The 15,633-nt window shown below is 37.0% G+C and overlaps 1 protein-coding gene across 1 annotated transcript; it reads right to left on the minus strand.

The window, feature by feature from the left end:
* Positions 1-13,649: 13,649 nt before the first annotated feature.
* apoda.1 (apolipoprotein Da, duplicate 1) lies at positions 13,650-15,577 on the minus strand. Its single transcript, XM_041992920.1, has 5 exons — positions 15,491-15,577; positions 15,173-15,300; positions 14,453-14,574; positions 14,255-14,340; positions 13,650-14,109 (listed from the first exon to the last, which is right to left on the minus strand). Exons 2-5 carry the CDS (start codon positions 15,281-15,283, stop codon positions 13,874-13,876), a joined length of 555 nt encoding a protein of 184 aa, XP_041848854.1. The 5' UTR covers positions 15,284-15,300; positions 15,491-15,577; the 3' UTR covers positions 13,650-13,873.
* Positions 15,578-15,633: the final 56 nt, after the last annotated feature.

Consider the following 15,633-nt stretch of genomic DNA (forward strand, 5'->3'; position numbering starts at 1 on the left):
AAGAAAAAAAAGCAATTGTAGTAATAAGCTCACATAATAACAAGAGATAATAATAATAGTGGGCAAGAACAGCACAATTTCCATCAGAGGAGGAGGTGATGGAGGACTGGAAAATCCCTGAGTTCAGCTGGACAGCAGAATAGACTGGAAATGCAACACTGAGGCCAGCAGCCATCATCCTCAAGAACAACAATTTACAGTATATCCATCAACAGCCTCTGTGTCTCCAGTTCCGTCTGTTGTTGAGCTGAATATTCAGGAATATCTATCCCTTCAACAACAGTATGAGTTTACACAGCAAAACATCAGCAAAACATTTTATTGTTTCAGTTTCCAAAAATTCACCTGGAGGCAAGAGGAGGAAGAGGAGAGCAGGAAGGAAGTCTTTTCAGCTCCCATCACATCTTACAGATTCAGTCTACACTATAAAGTGAATGAAAAGCAAATACACCTTGTTATATAGAGTTTTTAATGTTCATTTAACAGAAATTACAGAATACATCAGTAGACTGCATCAAAACAATGGTTAGATGCAGCTGAGTCATCGGCCATATTGGGCTGATGTTGATTTTAAAATAATAGCTCTGAAGTAAATATCTGTCATTTAATTAAATGTCTGACACCTCTCCAGCTTTTTCCTTATGTCAGTCATCGCCTACAGAGCTGAGGTTGTATAAATGGGAAAATGGTTTAAGGGGAAAATAATCTATATCAAAACTGTAACAAAAGAATTGGAAGATGTCACAAAGCACTGTGGGATCATGGGAGTTGTTGTCTTCACCAGATATGAACAAATCTGACATTGTGCTCACGATCAAAGGAGAACATTTAATTGTTTACATATTATGTTTAGTCAAATGTGTTCACGTCATTTCTTTTCATCCACATAAAACAGCTAATATTTTGATTGCTACTTTACATTCAAACAAGCTAACTCTTCCCTGGATGTAACTTTTATAACCAAAGTCAAAACAACAATCCTACAAATACTTAATGAAGAGACTGACAGTTCTATTACAAAGGTACGTTATCGTTAACATGAGTTTGATGGGTGGAATAAGCCATTTATCACATCATATCAGTTTCCACTGAGCTCTATATTTTTACACTGTGTTCCAAACTAGCAAGTATTTTATGCTATTATAAGGATGTGTGGGAGAAAAAAGCCAAATTATTCTAACTACTCAAGTTTCATACCTAAACTTTTGATCAGAGCTGCACTTTCTGCACATTGCCAACAGTGTTGAACCACTTATCTTTAAATATTTGAATAGAGAAATACTGTTATGACTTAAATTTATCCTAATAACTTCATTCTGAGAATAAGTGTATAAGTTAAATAGCAAATCTTTACATTTAAGAAACGTGTACAAGTAAAAGATTTGTCATTTGCCTGAATTTTAAAATGAGTTTAATAACTATAATAATTCTATTTCATTTCAAGGTTTCTATTAGAGAGTACTCACATATCAGCAAACTGCAGATTAGGTCATTTCGTTATATGAACTTTTTGACTTATGTTGAAATTAGAATTAGTCATGGGAATTGTTACGTAATAGAAGTTAGATGTAATAACTTTGACTTGTGTTATTTATCAATTAATGCAATAAAATAGTGATAATAATAATAATACAAATTAAAGCATCTCTCAAAACTTTGTAAAACTATATGCAACTAAAACTGATTACATCTTTAAAAGAAAATACCCACATGCTTTATGGTTTATGTATACAAAGTATTATTTATGGGTTTGACCAGGGCCATGTGTAAATTCATGATGCAACTGTAGACATTGAACATATAAATCCAAACGTGCAAAATGCATGTGACAATTATTCACTTTCATAGAAGTAATAGAGAGATTTTTAGCACAACCATCATTTATCACATGCCATCTGCAGAACATTCAACTATGACAGCATATGGAGCCACAGCACAGTGTAAGTACAGTATAATTATACCTCTAACAGGTGTTCCCATATGCACTTAAACCCACAATCCAGTTCAGGAGCAGTCAAAGACATGAACACGATACAAACTCATAATTTTAACATGCCAAATCCCTGGGATCTCAAGAATTTCACAACATCTGGAGGGGGTGACAACTTTTTAAGGATGCTTTCAAAAAACATGAAACTTGGACAACTATGAAAGGAAATTATATGTCATTAGATGGAAAATTATTAGTTTGCTGCCCACAAAAAATGCACAGGGACAAAAGGGTCCAGATTTTATCCATCAGTCTTCCAGAGGATGTGTCTCTGTTTCTAAAAGCATAAAAAAAAAATTCTCAAAATCAATGAAAAATGAATCACAATTATTAAATGGAAGAAAAACGAACAAAATATATTTCAATTATTTCTGCAAGCCAGGAATTTCCCATAAAGTAGTTTTGTAAGTTGGTGGGTCAGAGGGGTGCAAGGTAATAAAATTAAAAGGATCTGGGAATGCACTTGCTGGGGAGGTTGCAGAGTGGTCTTCCTGTGGGTCTGACAGTTTGTGAGGTCATAGGTCAGCTGAAGAACTGTATGAACATGCACGGGAATATGTGCAACATCCTCTGTTGCTGCAGCTAGTTGACATTTAACACTCATTAAAATTCAGCTCGGAGGAAAATAAGCTGTCATCTCTGAGTGAATGTTATGACAATAAGTGGGTGCCGCATCTCCTAAGTAGATCATTCCATTATTTTTAAACATAGTTAGAAAGATAAGCTGCAGTGGATGGTGTAATTGACTTCAGTGCATTAAACTGTTTCTATTAAAGTAGAATCTCCAAATAAAACCAATTAAAACTGAGCATGTAAGCACTTATAAGTACATTGAACTAGATTGCATCAGCTGACTTCAGAAAATGTTGCAAGGTAAAAATGTGAATGATGTTGTGTCTTAGCATTTCCAGTTATTTCCTGGAAAAATCAGTTATTTTCTTAATCAATCGTTTGATGTGGAAAGCCCCAGAAAAGATAAAAAAAAAAAAAAAAAACACAAGCACCGCCCCTGATTCTTCAAGTACAAGTGGCTGCAAAGTCCAAAAACTAGATATTCAGATTTCTACATGTGTTATACACAAGACTGTTATTTATACACTGTGCTATTTTCTAACATGCCATTTCATACAGACCACTGAAAGCTTAAAGAGCACAGACAGAAAACAATGTTTTCAGTGTAATTATAGCATTTAAAAAGATAAGACTAAACAAATTAAAAGAACCAAAATGTTTTTCTCCTGTTATTTACGCCACATCATCAAAACTATGTGAAACACATCCTGTATGGCTCCTGGTGCAGTTTGCTCCTACGGTAGCGACTACAACAGCATGTCTGCTTTCGGCAGTGCCATGAGTAATTAGAAAACGATGAAATCTTTTGACATTTTAATTCTGCACACCACCACAATGGATTGGACGTATGGCGATTGAGATTTGATTGCAGTGACCCGCATCACAATTTGTCCTACTCTGTCCGGCTGATCAGAGTTTGACTGTCTTGGGAGAAAAGGAAACAAATCTGTTAAACTTACTAGACATAAAACTCTCTAATGCTGGTTAGTGACATGTTTTTTATACGTTTCTATTTTTACACTACACTGTGTGTAGCATGATTCAAGAAGAAATTTAATTTTTATACACAAAGCAGGACAAAAATGATTCAGAGACACCAGACAACTCTGGGCTTTATAAGTGATGAGCCCACATCATTATTTCAGCTTCCAAGCACTCATCATGTGTCCCAAAGGCCTAGCTCCAGGGTTAGGTGCCTATTTTTCTTCCCTGCAAGGTAACAATTTTCTTCCCTTATTTACAGAGGTCCTCTGGGTTCTGGCATGCACTTGTGCAAGTCTAGCATTCAGGTATCTCTGTGTTTTGTTCCAGAGAAGAAAGGAGACAGGTCCGACCATGGGCTGGTTGCAGCTTTAACTGTGATACTGATACTGTGTTCTTCTTTTGCAGTTAATAAGGATCTGAGTTGGCCTACTGCATATCATGGCCTTCACCTGCGATTATAAAGTCTGTTTAATGATCAAAAAATAATGTGGTCGTGCTTCTTTTACAAAGCTGAGTAAAAGTGTGAATTCTTCAGATACTTTTTCGTGATGATTCTTGGGCACCTACTTGTTGAAGTGTACTGGCACCAGTTTGGTGAAACCTCTCTCCCTATATATCTACCACCACCTTGAAATGGACAGAGCACTTTAGAGAATGCCTAGGTATGATTCTTCAAGTGGACAAATGTTGGACACATGAACAGGGCCGGAAAGGTTTTGACAAACACAGAATATCAATGTTTACATTTAAGCTGAGGCTGATGGGTTTACACATATGAGAGAGAAACTCACACATAATATTCAATTATGTATTTAACAGGTTTTACTTTCAAGTTGAGATGGATGTCTTCTTGTGAGACAGAAACAAAAACAATAGTTACTGGTTTCAAATTATGAGTCTGCTGTCCTTACCACAGTGGTTCAGTGACTTTAAAGTCTGAGAGCAGGAAATATCCAGAAAAGACAACTAAAATGGTGGGAGAGTTTCTTGATTGGTGGGAAAAAATCCCTCTACAATATATAAATGAGTCATGAGCACTTATCAGGAGGTAAGTACCTCTTTGCAGTAGTTTATAATCAAGGGACATCTTTATAAATGTAAATACAGATGGTTTATTGCAACCCCCTGGTAACACTCAAGCACAGAGAGCTGGACTAAACTTTAATAGAAAACATCAGAAAAAGCTCATCCAGCTCTGAAATGATCGTTTCTGCACAGTTGAAACCGCGTTGAGACAACTCAGGGGACAACTTGTGTATATTTTTTATACATGTTGGTCCTTTCATACTGTTATTTATTTATTTATTTAATAAGGAGGGTTTGTTTGTGTGGGGTGGAGAGTGGGGGTCTATGTCCCTTTAGTTTGTGTGTGTGTGTGTGTGGGAGAGAGTATGATTACGTGTGTGTGTGAATGCTATGATTTGTTTTGTGATAAACTTGAGTGTGTGATTGCTTGTCTTTTTAAGATTGTTTGTACTGTTGTTTTATCATGTAAATCCCTTTGTGCTGCTATTGTGCATGAAAAGGTTGTATAAATAAAGTTTGATTTGATTTGATTTGATTCTGTCACTTGCTTTAAAGTAAACTGCACATGAAGATACCCTCAAGGACAGAATGTTGTACTTACAGGCTGCATGCACATCATGGTTCTATGAGCACTGACATCTTGTCAAATGCGACCTTTATCTAACCAAAAAAATGTATCATGAATGCACCATATCACCCATGCAGTTCCTGCTGATCTAACATATTGATTTGAATATGGACTGCCATGTAAATTGGTTTGTGTGTCATCTGCAGGTTCCTCATGACCTGATATGTAGAGCCACTCCTTAAGTTCCAAAGTACTTAAATGAGCTGTAAAACAGAGGAGGATTGGACATTTAGGTAGATTCCAGCTTAGAAGCTGCTTAATAAAAGATAGGACGTAGTTAGAAAGATGTACTGTGGGATAAATAGCACAGGATTTAGTTCTTATAGGGAATTAGTGCCTTGTTTTTAAAGGGACTTTACTTGCTTTTGGTCTTTTCTCTATTTAAGATTGAGAAACCAAATCAAGATTTAAGATCATTAACCAAAAACCCACAGCACATGTAGAAAAGGTGGGAAAATTCTTCTCATAGCTATTCTTTGCCACTGCCATCCATTCAATCTCTCAGAATCTGTTGACATTAACAGATGCACCAGCCTGGGTAGAAGGTTGGGTAACAGTCTTATATGTCAAGCCTGATGATAGTACTTTGGAATTAATTGGAATAGAACTTCACCATAACTCCAAAACAGTGACCAGATTGGCATTTTGGTGTTCACCCAAACAAGCTTACACTTCTTAAGGCAAAGAAATGTCATGGTCTTAAATAGCAGAGTTAATCATGTGTCCACCACTCAGCACAGAGTGATTTAACCCCGCTGAAGATAAAACCCACAAACAAGCAGGCAGTTAGCTGCAGCAAAAGGCCTTTTGATGGTATCTTGGTTGCAGACGGTCATTAAATGCATCAGTTCTACAGTACAAAAGAAAAGTTTGAGCCAACCCTTCTCTCTTTATACATTTTCAAGAAAATGGTAGATACAGCAACCTACTGAAAAACATTAACTAGTTCATGCAATTCTTTTAAAGTCCATTTATTTATGACCGTTTTTGTTCTTCAACAAAACCTAACCCCTGTTAGACAAGCTGTTTTGTCATTTCTTCAGTCCTCAGGTAGAGTTCTCAAGGTTTTTTGAAGGACATTTTGAAGCTCTTGCTTCAGTCAAGATGATCCCACAGAGCTTTAATAATATTAAAGTCTGTGCTTTGAGGAGAATTCATCCCTCCATAAAACCTGTTGTTAATGATTTTCAATCCAGTTCTTTTAATATTTTCTATACCTCAGCCTTTGCTTTGCTTTGCTTGTTGACATCCACCTTTCTATGGAAAATATTTCCAATGGGGCTTTAATGAGCAGTAGATGGGTCAACTGGTCCAGATTGCTGTTTTGTTTTTTTGTTTGTTTGTTTATTAAGGATTCCATTTTCAGATACTGTTTGGATCTTTTTATGTCTGGTTTTAGGTGTTGGGCACATTACTTTGAAAAGGTAGTTAATTATGATTACTAGTTACTTTTTGCAAAAAGTCACTGAGTTAGCAACAAAGTTACAGCAGCATAAGAGTAATTATTTACTTGGAAAAGTAATTATTCCATTCAAACTTGTTACCTTTAACAGAACTTCAAATCCTTCTACATGTTCATTTATTCATAATAAAACTGAATATTAGATTTAACTAATAAATCAAATGGAGACTTAATGGAATAAATGACTAACAGAAAAATCATTATCCTCTGTAACGGTAACACTGTTGTTACAATGGAAAGAGTAATTAGTTAGATTGCCTGTTACCAAGTAAAAATGAACACTGATTATTTAAACACAGTTACTCCCATCACTGCCTGACATCTATTATTCGGTCAGTCAGTCAGAATTTCCCAGATTAATAACTCTTTTACAAATTACAGCAAACAAATTCCTCTTTCTGGCTGCAATAACATGTACAACAAGCTGCAGTTTAACATTTATATATATATTCCAACAAGCCATTCTTCCAGCTGGACAAACAACATTATCCATGTAACACCAGCAATAGCAACAGTCTCTTTGTCACGTTGGGATGGAGGGATGCATGACAATAAAGCATTTGATCTGATAAAAAGTATATATGTGCCCCAAACCATCACCAACAGACAGATCAGGTCAAATTAACTATATATTGTTACTACTGTCATGGTTGTCTCTTGAAGAGAGGAAGTCAGGTACTGGTTAAAGAAGGATGAATTTTAGAGTTTGGTTTAGAAATTCTTGACTAAATTTCTCACTAAATTTGTCCCAACTTCAGAATTTTTTTTCAAATATTCTTCTTTTCCTCAATTTTGTCCCCAACCCTCAGTATGTACAGGGTGGCAGTGGAAAGGACAAACTCTTTAACAGAAAAACCTCCAGCACAACCAGACCAAGAGCAGCCATCTATCTTGACCAGTTGGGAATGAAGAGGACAGGAAAGAGGGGTCAACAGCACCATAACTCTAAGCCAGGGATACCTGCTGAGAAACAATAAAAGGGCAACAAATCAGTGACAACAGCAATGTCATGTATTTATATTTGGACAATAAAGAACAAAAAGAGAAAAGTGTGGGGACTTGCTCAGTGTATGGAACATCCCCCAGCAGCCTCAGCCCATTGCAGTATCACAGGAAAGGGATGCTAAGGGTTACCCAAACCAAGCATAACTATAAGCTTTATCAAAAAAGGAATGTTAAAAGCCTAATCTTAAAGGTTGTGAGGGTGTTTGCTGCCCAAACCCAAACTGGGAACTGATTCCATAAAAGAGGAGCCTGATAACTGATTTCCCTTCTACTTGCAGAAGCTCTAGAAACCGAAGTTCTCAGGCTGAACATGTGAGCCCGTCATGGTCAAACTGGACTGAAATACCTACATTTGAGATTGAACATGCATTTCAACAAAAACCCCAAGAAATATTGTTTTATTAAAGCCAAAAGCTGTTAAAGCCTCAAAGAGAAACTCACAAGACAAGAAAGTTCATTTTTCCCAGAACTACTGTAGCCTGGATATTTCAGAACACATAAGACAAAACTGTCAAAGCCGTTTAGTCCTGTGACTGTGACAAAACTGAGCCATTGTGCCGCTGATTGTTTAAACTAATGAACATTTAAAATCTCTTCATAAATGTAGGCCAGCAGATTGGGAGCTAGCTGCTTTAGTGGGCAACGAGACAGCTAAATGGTACACATCTATATCACGGGGGAATAAAGCCTGCCACCCTAAATGAGCTTCATACAAAGCACATCAACAAAACTCCTGCTGAGGGGTCTGTGTGGAATCTGTGTCACACATGCCGTGAAGTGGTGGCTGTTTGATGTAGCAGGGCCTCAGGACAGAGATCACACTCCAGCATAAAACACAGTTTGTAAAATGGGGGTGGGGAATCCAGACTGTTTGAAGGCCAGTAAAAAGATCTCCTGCTGTGGAACCAGCAGCGCTCTGACGCCCAGGAGCTAACCATCATGCGCTAATGGATTCAATCTGCCCTGACTGACAATTTCCTATCTGAAGATGACAGGCTCCTCCTCAGTTCACTTCAAATTACCCAACTGGAAAAAATAACTTGTATTAGTTAAATTTGTCAAGACAATCAGTACATCTGAAAGTGCTATAATCCTTCTGAAAGCAGGGTGTTAGGACTGTCTAGAAGTCTAAAAGCTGCTGGTTGTGATCAAAATCTGCTCCAAATCTGGTCTGATTTTTTAAAATTGTGGTCTCTCCAACAATCCTGCAAAATCTCTTCAAACACCTTAAAGTTCCTTCTTCTATCTAAAGAAAACTGTCATACTTGCTGTGTATTTGCAACACAGCCTTGAGTCCAAAGTTGGACTTTACAGAGTTGACAGATTGTTTTCAGCATCCAGAATATAAAACTAAAAACTCACAAGACAGCAGTATCTGGAGACATGCTTTTCTTCCAGCTCAGAAATACCTGACTTACTGAAAATGGTGCATTGTTGTTTTTGTATCTTAGATATGGTAAGTTTAAGGAAATATTAGCTTCATAAATTTCTTTTTACAAACATAATATCCCTGTTAAGTGCAAAATGAGACAAATGAATCTTGACAGAAATGTTCTTAAATCAAACTGTAGTTAGCTTAAATCTTAATAGAGTGTCAGAAATCTATTTACACACACACACACATATATATATATATATATTAGTATATATAATTTATCTGGTATTTGCTGAACTAAGATTATGCCACTCACTGCAAACTAGACTCAGTTGCCTCTTGGAACTGTGCAGCACTTAGAAGCAGATGTTAATTTTGTAAATACAAATGATGCAAAAAGAGCTGGCTGAAACATTCGCATTAGCAATAAAAAGGCTAGCTGTTTGTGGCTGAGATACATATGTTGGTGAATAGATCGATTTGAGTTAATTTAATTTGGAAAGATAAGGTCTAGTGAGTGTACATGAAAAATCTTTACTCTGGCAGAGCAAAGCCTGTTTATTGGCAGCTCTGTCCATCAGCAGTCCTGTGCTTCCCCCAGCCTGCCAGACAGCAAACATGCAGCTAACAGGCACAAACTTAACCCAAGAAACCAGTCAGCAGTTTAGTGGCAGCACAGCAACACTTTAACATCTGTAAAATGATCAACAAACTAAAAGAAAATGTTGAACCAGTTTGGTTTTGTTTGTTTTTGTTTTGTTTTTAATGTTACCATTGTTTGGTTTTACTGCTGCACTACCAGTCACTTCATATAGAAGCTTCTCAATTCCAAACTGCAGCTCTTCAGATGAACTTATCTTAGAAAAGCTGATGTGGTATCTTGCTGGGACATGTTGCTGAAACAAATGTCCCATGTTATAACGTTGTACCTCATTTTTGAGTTTTGAGATGAAGGAATTGGGGGACAAATAAAAACAATTACTCATGTCATGAATTATAAAGCCACCTGGTATAAACAGGGTTAACTTTGTCTGCAGCAGTAATTGTGTAAGTAACACGTGTCAAAGTAACCTGGGGAGTGCCAGGAAAGAGTGCTACCCAGCAGAGCATTGCCCAGAGCAGCACTCTGCCTCTACTAGCTCACCAGCTTTCTGTAGTGTATCCTGCAGATATGTCTGTCTCTGGTAATGATGCAAAGATCCTCCTTCACAGGACAAACTCAAAGCCAAATCATATGAGTGCATAGATTTTATTGATTCATCCTCTGCCTCGAATTCAGTCCAACCCCACCTTCTACTGAAATGTTTATGTGACCTTAACTTTGAAATTGATTATGTACATTCCTGGAGCTCTGATTGCCCTGCATCATCCTGGAGCTGAGAAACCACAGCATTTTTTTTTACTTCTCCCCAACCTAGGGCATCATGTGACAGCTGTGGTTTGCTTTACAGTACAGCACCACATGCCAGCAACTGGTTATCAACACACAGGTCATTTTGAACCTGCACCATGGCTGATTCAGCAAGAAGATATTCAGAGGATTTGGAGGAAAAGAAAGAGAAAGTGGCAGCAAGAGATAAGACATGAGTTTATTTCAGACTGACTTTTACTGGACGAAGCGATCTCAGAGAAGATACAGGATGTTAGAAAAGGTATAATTAACCTTCGTTAGAGGGGGCACCAGAGAGAGAAAGTCTGTCAAAGTTCAGTACTGAGGCTTTAATGTGATAAGTAAGGAGGATTCGAGAGTGTTAACAGGTCTCCACTATTGGTGACTGCTTTGACTTTAAGACTGGTGTTCCACAAGGATGTGTTGTATCTTAATTTTATTTTCAATATACGCAAATCAGGTAAAACAAAACACAGAAGACCTTATTCAAATAATGGTCCATGATTGCTTGCCTGCAGGATGTAAACACCTCCTCCTCCTTTCAGTATCCTAACCATCTTGTTTCTTCACCACAGTCTTGGCATCCTCAAACATATCTGGTTGAAAGGGAGGAGGCTACACAGGGACATTGATTATACTTAGGGTGGCAGTGACTCAGGTGGTAGAGTGGATCATCCAGTGATTGGAAGGCTGGTGGTTTGGGAATGAATGAATACAATTTGAGTGCCTTAAAAAGTGCTATAGAAATAAAATTATTATTATTATTATTATTATTATTATCATTATTATTATTATTATTATTATTATTATTATTATTATTATTATAAGACCAAGAAGCAGAACAGGTTGCTCATTTTATATACATGGTAACAATCATGAACAATAGACTCATCTTTCAGTTTTGCAGTGAAGATCATTTTTAGGTCATTTACGGAGAGCATTCTCGTCTTCAACATTACATCTTGGGTCAGAAACTCAATCATCAGTCACTCAAATGAATCAACCCAGGTTGTTAAACAAACCAGTAAGACTCTAACCAGCTGTTCCTGCAGAACTTCTATTGTCATTTCATGAAAGCAGCTGAGACCTGCAATAACTCTTCCCATCCCATTCCTTCAGGTATTTAGTTGCTGGCAAATGACTAAATGATTTATCAGCTCAAAAAGATGGTTAAAAATCCTTTGTTCCTGCTGCTGTCATAATTTAGAATAGGAAAATGTTGAAATACTCCCTTATCAAAGCCAATTATAATAGATTGTGGAAATTATGTATAAATGAATCTGTGAGTGAATGTAGTGCATACATATGTGGATGTTTGAATGTATTGTAGTGATTTATATAATTTATGCAATTTCATGGATTTTGTTCTATTTATGTTTTATTTTTGGAGTTTTTTTCTCCAGATGCTGAATAGTAATTTCCATTTTATGTAGATTTAATTAACAATAAAGTCAAAGGCAAAAAACTGCTTCTCTTAATGAGAGAAAGCCACCATCTTTTATTTCAATTTTAGGCAGCTATGGCAGTAGACAGAGGTGAGCACAGACACTCTGCAGCTAAACCTAAAAAACAGAAAGTTCAATGTTTGAAATCTCCTTTATAGTCTTGCATAATGGTTCTATGTGCATTTTGAATTGGACCACACTCATTTGTATGCATTTGTGAGCTTTAGGTGTCCAAATGTGCTTTGCCTGTTATTTTTCCTTGAGCCTCTTTAAAAACTAATCATTGCATGTCAGAAAGACAAAATCTGTTACAGGTTGTCTGACCCAGCCGTCCTGCCATCACAATTAAGTACTTGTCAAAGACATTCTGATCCTTGTGATGCTTATCCCATCTGCTTCTTCCAACACATCAGCTTCAAGAACTTACTGTTCACTTTCTGCTTTACATTTCCCAAACTTTTATAATAACTTTGTGTGTGTGTGTGTGTGTGTGTGTGTGTGTGCGTGTGTGTGTGTGTGTGTGATTATTATTAAAAGAAAGAAAAAAACATGAAGTTTTCCTCAAATGTGTAGGCCAAAAAAATGTGATTCTTTACTAAAATGTGTAAAAGGATGCAGAAAGTACTGATATATGTAAATATTTTTTTCAGGGGTAAAATCATATACAAATCCAAAACTTCATTCATTCATTTTCCATGTCAATTGTAGTCTGCTGAGGGTCTTCAAGTGGGCTACAGCCTCTGCTAGATGTCATAGGGAAAGAGGCAAAGTATGTGGACAGGACACTACTGCATTAAAAGGGAAATGAAAGAGACAAACACTCACATGATGCACACCAAACAACATAAACATCTGCTTTAATATCAACTAATAAAGGCTGCATGAAGCAATATGACCCAGGTGATGATGCACAGACTGAATGAACAAAATGGTCCCATGTTTTCAAGCAACCGAACAAAGCTGAAATTAAATAACCAGAAACACATGAGCACATTTGTTGAAGTCTGAGCAGTATGACAGTATATGCTTGTTGCTATTGTTAGAGAAAATTTTGTAGTCACCTTCCAGTAAATGACCTTGTCATGGTCAGAGGAACAATGGACGTCCATTTGTCTATAACTGAAAAATTATGTGCATATTTAGACATGATTGTAGATCTCCTGGTAAGATCCTACAGGGGGAGCATCGTGTTAATGATAAATATAAGAAATGCAGGATGATGACTTTCGTCATGTCATTTATAGTGCTGGACTTGGTTGTCTAGATGTTTCTAAGTCTTGTGATGTTTGGTAAGTGTATTGAGTTTAACTCTTTAGAAAAAACTGTTTTTTTAAGTAGAAGTGTTAATTTGCTGCTTTGATCTCTTTAGGATTGATGGGATCATAGGAAAAAGGAATTGGCTGAAAACTGAAGGTGGAATTAGTTATGCCCACATGAGATGAAAATATATGTTCTGATGTGTTTAACAAAAAGCCTTTAGTTTAAATTGTTTGCTGTGATGCTGATTGACATCTATATTTGAAAAAAAAAAAAACTCCTGGACCAACAAAGATCACATGTTTAATTGACTTTTATTGAGACTAATGTGACCCTTAATGTTTCTAGTTTGTGTAATAAATATTGAAATTACTCAGTGTCATGTGATTCCACTATAATAGCACCACTTTGTTCCAATGAAACACCTTTATTAGCTTGTACATTGTGTTATGTAAAAAATGGAAAATTATGTTCATGCAATACTTTGTTCTAAAATACACAAAAACACATCACATCAGATTACTTACTTTAATTATTGTGCAGGCAAACTGTTACAGTGCTGTAAACATGTATTTCGTCATTTCCTGACACAAACAAACACGTGAAACTCAGCTGACTTTATCTTAGTGTCACAATCACCATGAAATATTAGACAAAAATTTTCTGGACCAAACTCTACAATAATTTCCATCCCTCTGTCAGTAACAGCACCACCTTGTGTTGAATTTCCACTGCCAATCAGAGAGTTTTGTCACAGCCTTGCTGCCTGCTGGCAATCATCCTGGTCACATCAATGTTGTTGGTGGCAAAGATCTCTCTGGCTCTCTCGATGGTGGACTCCGGCAAGCTCCGTGTTCGACCCAGAATCCAGGCAAAGTCGACATGGAAGAGCCTGAGGACGTCCGTGCAGGAATACACCAGGGCCGAGTTTACATAGTCAGTGGACATGATCCAGTAAGGGGAATAGGGAAGAACTGTGGCGGACAGAGAGAAGACACAACACGTAATATTTAGGCAGCAAACACAAACTAAATCGGATCTCTGATTTTAATTTCTTATCATTTCTTCCACAGCACAGATCAGTGGTGATTAGTCTCACCAAATGCTGGCTCCACTCACCGTAGGAATAACTTATTCCAAGTTTGGCTGGATTCTTCATATCCTCTATGACACCAGTCCCTTCGATTTTCCTCACCTCTCCTTTTCTGTTTCATTCCATAAGCACAAATTTCATGTTGGGTTAAAGCAAATTCACAGTATGCAAATATCACCTGCTGACTCCACATTTGCACTAATGAATAGCACTTAGAGACTCACAGTATTTCAGAGCTGACCACTCGAATGGAGTTGTCGGTCCTCATAGTGAAATTGGTTTCAATGCAGTGGCCCTTCTCAAATTGGGCTGGCAGTTTGGCAATTTCAAACCATCTCCCCATGAACTGCAAGGGCACAAGCACACAAGTTCAAAGGCAATTTAGAGCAACGTTAGAAAAGACTATGAATAAATCTACATACTGTAATGAGTTGTGTAACATGTACGACAGATGTCCTTTTAAATTTGCTCTTTAACACTGGTGGGAAGTCATTAAGTGCTTTACTCAGAACAGCACAAGAAATTTTCAAACTTTTCCACTCAAGGACAATAATGAATGTTATCTTATTTACTCAAGAGCTGCACTAATAGGTGCAGTTTTGACCTACTTACAATTTTCATGTGCATTTGTGTTTAAGCTTTCTCATACAAAACATGTAAAAAAAAAAAAAGGAATTAAATGTAGCTCTTAAATAAAGGATCTAAAAACTTCCTCCAAAGGTTTTGAATCTGTTCAAAATGATAGATAAATGACATCTATCCTGATGTGTAAAAAAGATAATAAAATTTCTGCATTTCTATAGATCAAAATCTAAATAGATAGACGTAAGTTGACAATGAGCTTACTGAGACTCTTTGAAGAAGTTAACCCTGCAAAACAGAAGGACATCATGCCAATCACGGACAAATTATCCAAACTAAACCTTCTGACCCCTCACTGGTACCTGTTTAAGGCTGAAGGCTGGTTGGACTGCTGGCTCCGGACATGGGCCCCAGTGGGGAATCTGAGCCCAGATGGCCGGGAGGATGAGAGCAAAAACCAGAAAAAACTTCATAGTACAGGCGTTGTTACCTGCAGAGAGATATAAAATAAATAAAAACAGATTCATTATTCAAACACATAATCTTTACTAACACTGTTCCACAAGAAAAAGATCCATATCACTTCAGATAAATTAACTTTTACCACAAAACATTGTTCTAATCTATTATCTGTTCGTAATTTTAATATTTAAATGCATTGTGAGGTATTTTTCTCTTACCTCTTTGCCCCGCTGGTCTGATATGTGCTTTCTCTTCACAGATTCTGTTATTTGTCTCAGAGAGGTAGTTCTATGTGCGGTTTTGCCATTCTCTGACTCTGGGTCATCAATGAGAGTCTTTGTGTTTTATTTCTGACATGAAG

Source organism: Melanotaenia boesemani, chromosome 8 (assembly GCF_017639745.1).
Source record: "Melanotaenia boesemani isolate fMelBoe1 chromosome 8, fMelBoe1.pri, whole genome shotgun sequence".
NCBI classification, from domain to species: Eukaryota; Metazoa; Chordata; class Actinopteri; order Atheriniformes; family Melanotaeniidae; genus Melanotaenia; species Melanotaenia boesemani.

Excerpts from the sequence above, each read along its gene's own strand:
- apoda.1 (XM_041992920.1), bottom strand. The coding sequence starts at position 15,283 with ATGAAGTTTTTTCTGGTTTTTGCTCTCATCCTCCCGGCCATCTGGGCT. Across the intron at positions 14,341-14,452 it reads GTGGTCAGCTCTGAAATACT|AAAAGGAGAGGTGAGGAAAA; the intron begins GTGAGTCTCTAA and ends GGAATGAAACAG. Across the intron at positions 14,110-14,254 it reads TGGAATAAGTTATTCCTACG|TTCTTCCCTATTCCCCTTAC; the intron begins GTGAGTGGAGCC and ends TGTCCGCCACAG.